Source organism: Danio rerio, chromosome 2, assembly GCF_049306965.1.
Source record: "Danio rerio strain Tuebingen ecotype United States chromosome 2, GRCz12tu, whole genome shotgun sequence".
NCBI classification, from domain to species: domain Eukaryota; kingdom Metazoa; phylum Chordata; class Actinopteri; order Cypriniformes; family Danionidae; genus Danio; species Danio rerio.
The window spans coordinates 33,483,113-33,489,861 of NC_133177.1; the positions used below are offsets into that span (position 1 = coordinate 33,483,113).

Below are 6,749 nucleotides of genomic sequence, written 5' to 3' on the forward strand. Positions count from 1 at the left end.
TAAACTAATAGTTTTATCAAGGAAGTGTGCATTTGAATAAAAAATGACAGAAAAGACATTTTAGAATGAGTTTCAAAATTTTATAAACTAATAGTTTTATCAAGAAAGTGTGCATTTGAATAAAAAATGACAGAAAAGACACTTGTACTCTTGCAAAATCTCTATAGTAATAATATACTATAAAATGTATTATTGTCAATGAGGTTCATCGTCATCAAAGCAGACAATCTGATTTATTGTTTGCACTGTCATTGATCATCATTATGCACAAGAAAGCAGTAACTGCTTCATTTCAGATTAGGCGACTGTATATAATGTACTGATATTTTGCAGTCCTATAATGCGGAAGTATGACGAAACCGATGACAATATACAAGATTTTGAAATCGCTTTAAATACGCGCTCGACTGCACTTTTTCAGTTTCACGTTTGCATGTCACGGATGCACATTTGCTATTATTCTCTGCCAGTTATCTGTCCTTATGTCTTCATTTATTCAGTGCTACAGCCTAGTAATAATAATAATAATTTCTTACATTTATGCTAGACACTCATAGCGCTTTACACAGTGGTGGAATCTCCTTATCCACCAACTGTGTGCAGCATCCACCTGGATGTCTCATCAAAAAAAAAAAAAAAAAAAAGCCCTCACTGAGCAGTATAGAGTCCCAATGAATATACTGGGGCGTTAGGACTCACACAGGTTGAGTGCCTCCTGCTGGCCTCACTAACACCTCACTAACATCCAGGTACTGACCGGGCGCAGACCTGCTTGGCTTCAGTGGCGACCATGTGGGCCTAGAACCTCAAGTTTAATACCTAAAAGTTTCATAAGTTTAGATGATATTACAAATTTATTAAAAAGTGTTGTATAATTAATTAAAACTATTAAATTCCAGGGACTAAGCTGAAGGAAAGTAAAAACTTTTTTTAGGGATATGATATTTTTTTTGTCAGGGTGGAATGTTGAAGTATATAGGCTACTCAATTCAACTGGACTTAATATTTTTAATATTTGGAATTGTTGTCTGACTAGTAGTTTATCATATGGAATAAAGAGCCACTAAATTACAGGAAAAATTATATTCTTTAGGTTCAAGATTCTTTGGACTTTTCTTCCTTCTTTTTTTATCCTTGGCTGATCACATGCCTGATTTTTCTTAAATGCAGTATATTATTACCAAACTTTTTTTTATATAAAGTTTTAATGTAATTAAATCAAGTATGGCTGATTAAATCAAATAAATTACAAAAGTACATATTTAAAAAATATTTGATTGTTAGATGAAAATGTTGCATATGAATAAATACATTACATTTTGTTGTAAAATCACTGACAAGTTTCTTACGAGAGAAATTTCAGTAAGAAACCAGTTACTTTTAATAATTTAAATTTCTATAAAACATTCTGTGAATATGTTAATGCATTGTATTGATAATATTATGATACATACTTTTTGTTCAATTTTTTTTTATATTTCAGATATTTCTTCCAATTTTTTTGTAAATTGTTTTTTATGACATTTTTATTTTTAACCTGTTATGCTTTCTTGCATTTCTCTATTTACACGTTGACGTGTGTTTGAAAATGCAAACATAAGAAATAGGTTTCAAAATGAAAGTATTTGAAAATGCCTTTTTCGTCTCGATGTAAACTGCACAAAGCTCATTGCTGACAGCCTTTTTTTGTCCAAGCTTTATGTTTTATGCTGATGTGTCCTCTGGTTTTTATTTGCAGGTACCTGGTTGGACAGAGACTAGTGAACTATGAACGGAAAGCTGGCAAAGCCAGTGCCAGCACACACAGCAGTTCAGTTCAGGAGTAAAGAGTTGGATTGAGCATGTGCAAATGACTGAATGAGCCTTTCTCTCCTGCTCCCTGTGCTTACCTGTGATGTGTACATTCAAACATCCATCACATTCACTAAAAGACTCCACAAACGAACCTCTGGTCTCTCTGAGCCTGCCAGCAAAAAGGGGCGAAAGAGCCATGTACATAAACAGGCCGGCAGCCAACCAACCATGGATTTAAAAAAACAATGTCTCACTCCTAAAAAAAGAAAAAAAAAATGAAGTATGTGTATTAATTTATTAAATCTAGTTGTTACTTTGTTTGTGCTAAGACTCGACCCTCTTGGGTCTTTCATCACCCCTCATGGAGAGGCCGGTCAGACTTCAGGTCTCTGAACAAACGTCTGGGTCATAATGGAGCTGGACTGTCGCATTAGTACTTTTGTTTTTTTATTTATTAGTTCTGAGTTTTCAATGAAATTATATGATCTTTAAGTTTTCAAATGAGAGGCTTTTGTTGATTTGATGCTATGGATAGTGTGTCTTACGTTAATTTCCCAATGCTTTACCCTCTCTGATATTATGTGCAGAGCTGATGAGGCGGGGTTTAATGGTTAAGCCACACTCATACACTTCCGGTCACATGGGAAAGAGGGAATTTCATTCAGCAGCAGTTTGCGCGGGACTGTTGTTGACCAGTTTAAGAATATTGAAGCACAGAGTCAGTATCTAGCAGCCGAACGCCTAGATTGCCGGTAGTGTTTATGGCTCACAGTGAGCTGCAAAGCCTACCTCTGTCTGCTAGCTCTTCTTTAACTCTGGAAAAAGTCCTTTGAGTAGCTTAGAAGAGTGCTAATCGTGTCAGTGGTTGAGCTAGCATATTTGTTTGCTGTTCAAGTTGATATTGACCGTTGTATGTCCGTCTCGTTCTCAGCATGGCCTACTCAACACTTTCTCATTAACGTAACACTGGCACGTACACAAGTTGCACTTTTTTAGAAATTAAAAAATAAAAGAAAAGAGAAGCATCTTTTAAGAGCAGCAATAGTTCGGAAACCCTTTAGACCAAATTTTTTAACTCGCTATAATTCATCAAACTGATCAAATCGGCTGAAGTGTATGGTTTATTATGAGTCTTGGTGGGAGAGGCATCTGTTTTATGTCTGTAGATAAAGAGGAGATCCACAACACACATTTGTAAATAATGTAACTTTACGATTGTTCGTAGCAGAGTATTTTTTTTTTCTTCATTTCAGGTTTGCTGCGTCTGTTACGAGTTCACGATTCCCTGAAGGGTTTGTCTCAGACGGCTTTAGACATAGTGTTAATCAGCGCTGAGATTCTATAAGTGACCTTATAGTATCTTATTACACTGAAACTGATACTGTATGCTTCTTGATAGCTTGCGCTCCTCTGGAAGGCAAATGTTCTATTTTTATATGTGCAACTAGTGACACCGTTTTCATCTTTGATCGTCCATCGATTTGATTTCCTCTCAAGTTTTTTGTTTTGTTTTCCTGAGGTCAGCTAGAATCCAGGTTAAGGTAGTGGTCCAGAACTAAACTCCTTTGTTTGTCTGGTTTACTAAGCCTTTTCTTTTTTCATAGCATGTTTGTGTGAGAAATATTCAGTATTCTGAATGTTTTCAAACCTTCTGCTGGGAGGCTCTCGCTGTAACAATTACATCCTCAAAAAGGCAGACCTTTTTTTTTTTGTTTGTTTTTTGAAAACTTTTATTACAAATATTAAATCACAAAGTGTGGTATGCACTGTGCGTTTGTGTCGTCTTTAATCAATTTTGGAATAGTTAGTGTACATATTTTGAACAATTGAATGAGATACTCAGGGTTTACATTAGCGGCCTCTTGATGGTACCTGGTTTGACCTCATTTTGCCTGACTGATTCTGTATGCTGTAGAGTCAACAAGGAGCTGCAAATATTCCACTGAGATTTTGCTCCATTTTGACATGAAAGTGTCACGCGGTAGCTCCAGATTCACAAAATGGACACTGTGGTCATAGAGAGCTGGACATGGACAGCAATACTCTGGCTGTGGTGTTTACAGTCCACACTGTAAAAAATCCTGGGTTCCACACAATTCATTTGTGTTGGGATGACATGACAAAATTAAGTTGGCTCATCATTTTTACAAATTTAAAGAAATCGAACATAAAATCAAATATAAAAAAATGAACATTAAGTTGTCTCAAGAAAAAAACTCAAGAATTATGTTTTCGGCTCATTTAAAATTAGTATTTTGAAAAAACAGCAAGCAATATTTATTTTGTTACTATGTTTTTTTTTTCGCTAACTCAGATTGCTATACTTAAAATGTTTCATTCGTATGTAAAATGTATATAAATATACTGAAAAAAAATGTTTCGGTAATCTTCAATCAAAGTCTGATCGTTTGCTTCCACATTTGTAGAGGTGGACCTTTTATAAACATCAACCTGAGGGCTTCCATAGCAACTGTGCTTACTGACAAGCCACACATTAATTTCAGATGAAAGCGTCATTAACTTTATAGCTCACTGATAAACATTTACTCACGGGGAACTGTTTCAGCACATGGACGTACATTAAATATGCACAGAGCCAGATCAGAGAGCAATTAAAGAAAGAGGAAAATGCTAAAAACATGTTTTAAATTTGAATACAGAACCGAAAAACCACAATAACTGTATGCGTATTGAACTGTGGAGGTCGTACCGAATGGTTCAATATTATATTGAGTACTGTGGTGTTCCTGGTTTTATGCATCATAGTGGTGTTTAAAACTTCTTGCTTTGTAAAACATCTGGTTTTTAAATGATTATTCAAATAATGAAAACATCACCAAAAGCTATAAAGGTAGAGAAAATCAGTAGATGCCCTTTTCCGATAAATAATTAAAAAAATTGTTTCTTCATTTTCTTTTCTGCTTAATCTTTTTATTAATCAGGAGAATGAACCTCTAACTTATCCAGCATATGTTTTACACAGCGGATGCCCTTACAGCTGCAAACCATAACTAGGAAACACCCATACACATTTACACAGATACACTACGGACAATTTAGATTACCCAATACACCTATAGCTCATGTCTTTCAACTTTTGGGAGAAATTACAACTTTTTATTACATTTTTTTTTTTTTTGTCCTCACAATTAAGAAGAAACAAGAAACTCTGAATAACAGTCACAACTGTCAAATGAAACGTCAATATATTTATTTGGAACGTAATGTGAGATGTCAACTAGTTTAGAACTTGAAGATCATGATGTTTTTTTTGCCTCTGATTTTCAATTATGAATTACACTAGTGTTTTCTGGTTATTTCAGATGAGCATATTTCCTGTTGTCATAATCTACAGTACTTCTGTAGTGCGCTACTACAAATTCCTTGCACTACTATAGAAATAGAAACTTTGTATGCAAAAAAAAAAAAAACTTTTTTTTTTACAAATACAGTCATGTCAGTGTTTTACATAAAAGGCTACGGATGCGGCTACGGATGCTCAAAGTTTATGATCTTCAGCCTAATATGCATTGTGGATTAGTGACATAATCGGACCAGTTTTGTAACAGATGTATGGGATGAAAAGTGACCTGCTTTTACAGTTTTCTCAGTCTCTGATACATTTATTAAATCAAAATTGAAATCTGCAAAACAGTAGGTTCATTTCTCAAAACAGCGTGTACAAATATCAAAACAGCATGGATGACCTGCAAAGGCCAGTCTCTTGCTCAAAATCATCAGCTCATAAATTTCTGTCAATAAACGTGCCAATGCCAACAGAATTAAAAGTCATTGTGTACTGATAAGGCAGTCAAATTAGTCATTAGTCATATTGTTAAAGGCTACTCTGGAGGGGTGTTCTGATGTAAACTATATAGAGTATATAGCATGACTGGTGTCTGTGTGTGGCTGTCTTACCAGCTAATAGAGTGAGCACACTTTCATTCTTCCCAATCAGAATTGCACGACCTTACTTTGTGGAACGCCCAAAAAAACAAACACAAAAGCGTGGACAAGTTAGATGACGGTGTCTGCCACTTTAGAAGCATAGACGAATTACTATCAAAGAAAAACGGCATTTAGGTAATATGTGAATATCTTGGTTTTAAAGTCACAGACACCGTACAAAACTGGTCGTTTGTAAGAGCTGTATCTAAAAAAACACCGCAGGCGGCTAAATGAAGAGTGTCATGTTAAAAATCAACTGAAAGTATTGCCTCAGTTTACACTCAGTCTAGTAGCCAGCAATAAGAAAGTACAATTTCCGAGGTTTTTTTTTTTTTTTTGTTACATTGTATGAAAAAACATCACAAAGATGAGATTGTAAAACAGACCAAAATAATACATTTTGATCAGCGACATAAGCAACTGATAATGTAGGAAACATCAGAGAATTGCACATAATCATTTGCATGGATGTAGAAAAAGGCATGTGACTTGTTCAAAGGAAAGAGAAACTACTTTTCTGATGTAACAATGATTAAAAGATTGAACAAGTAGTTTTGAGTATTTCAATTTTGATCTGAGAAATGGACCAAAGTGACTGAAAAAACTGTAATATGCTTCACACAGTGTTCTTAGAATGTACCGCTTTAATCAGCATTTATGACAAAAAGTAGCCTAATACTGAAATCAGGGTGTCTGCTGGGTCTTATGTCTAAAATTTTAAAAACAATATTTTAGGCATTAAAAAGTCTTAAATCCATGTAAATATTGCGTTTTGTGTTTTACATCATTTTAACCAGGGGTTCAATTTCCTTTGTCCATAAAGCTATACCCATTCGGGCCGACATCCATCCAATCACCAACAATCCATCCTAGTAAAATCAGGGAAAGAAAACTAAAAACAATTACACAGTTCCCCATGATAATAACAGAACAATATACTCCTTTACATTATCTTTCATTCATACAAAGCTTATAACAAATTATTACAGAAATAAGGGGGAGTAGAC

General features: G+C 34.8%; 1 protein-coding gene across 7 annotated transcripts in view; it reads left to right on the top strand.

Annotated features, from left to right (window-relative positions):
* The window catches only part of marchf6 (membrane-associated ring finger (C3HC4) 6), a 37,669-nt gene extending 33,500 nt beyond the window's left edge, over positions 1-4,169 (top strand). For 3 of the 7 annotated variants that reach the window (XR_012383743.1, XR_012383742.1, XR_012383744.1), the window contains one exon: positions 65-2,149. Coding sequence is in view for 4 of the 7 variants with exons in the window: in XM_005163449.6 (XP_005163506.1) it covers positions 1,739-1,826 (88 nt within the window). In the remaining 3 variants the exon portion in view is untranslated. Of the gene's footprint in view, positions 1-64 lie in introns of all 7 variants that reach the window. The other 4 variants (XM_005163449.6, XM_005163450.6, XM_003197869.7 and 1 more) reach the window with 2 other exon arrangements.
* The last annotated feature ends 2,580 nt before the right edge of the window (positions 4,170-6,749 follow it).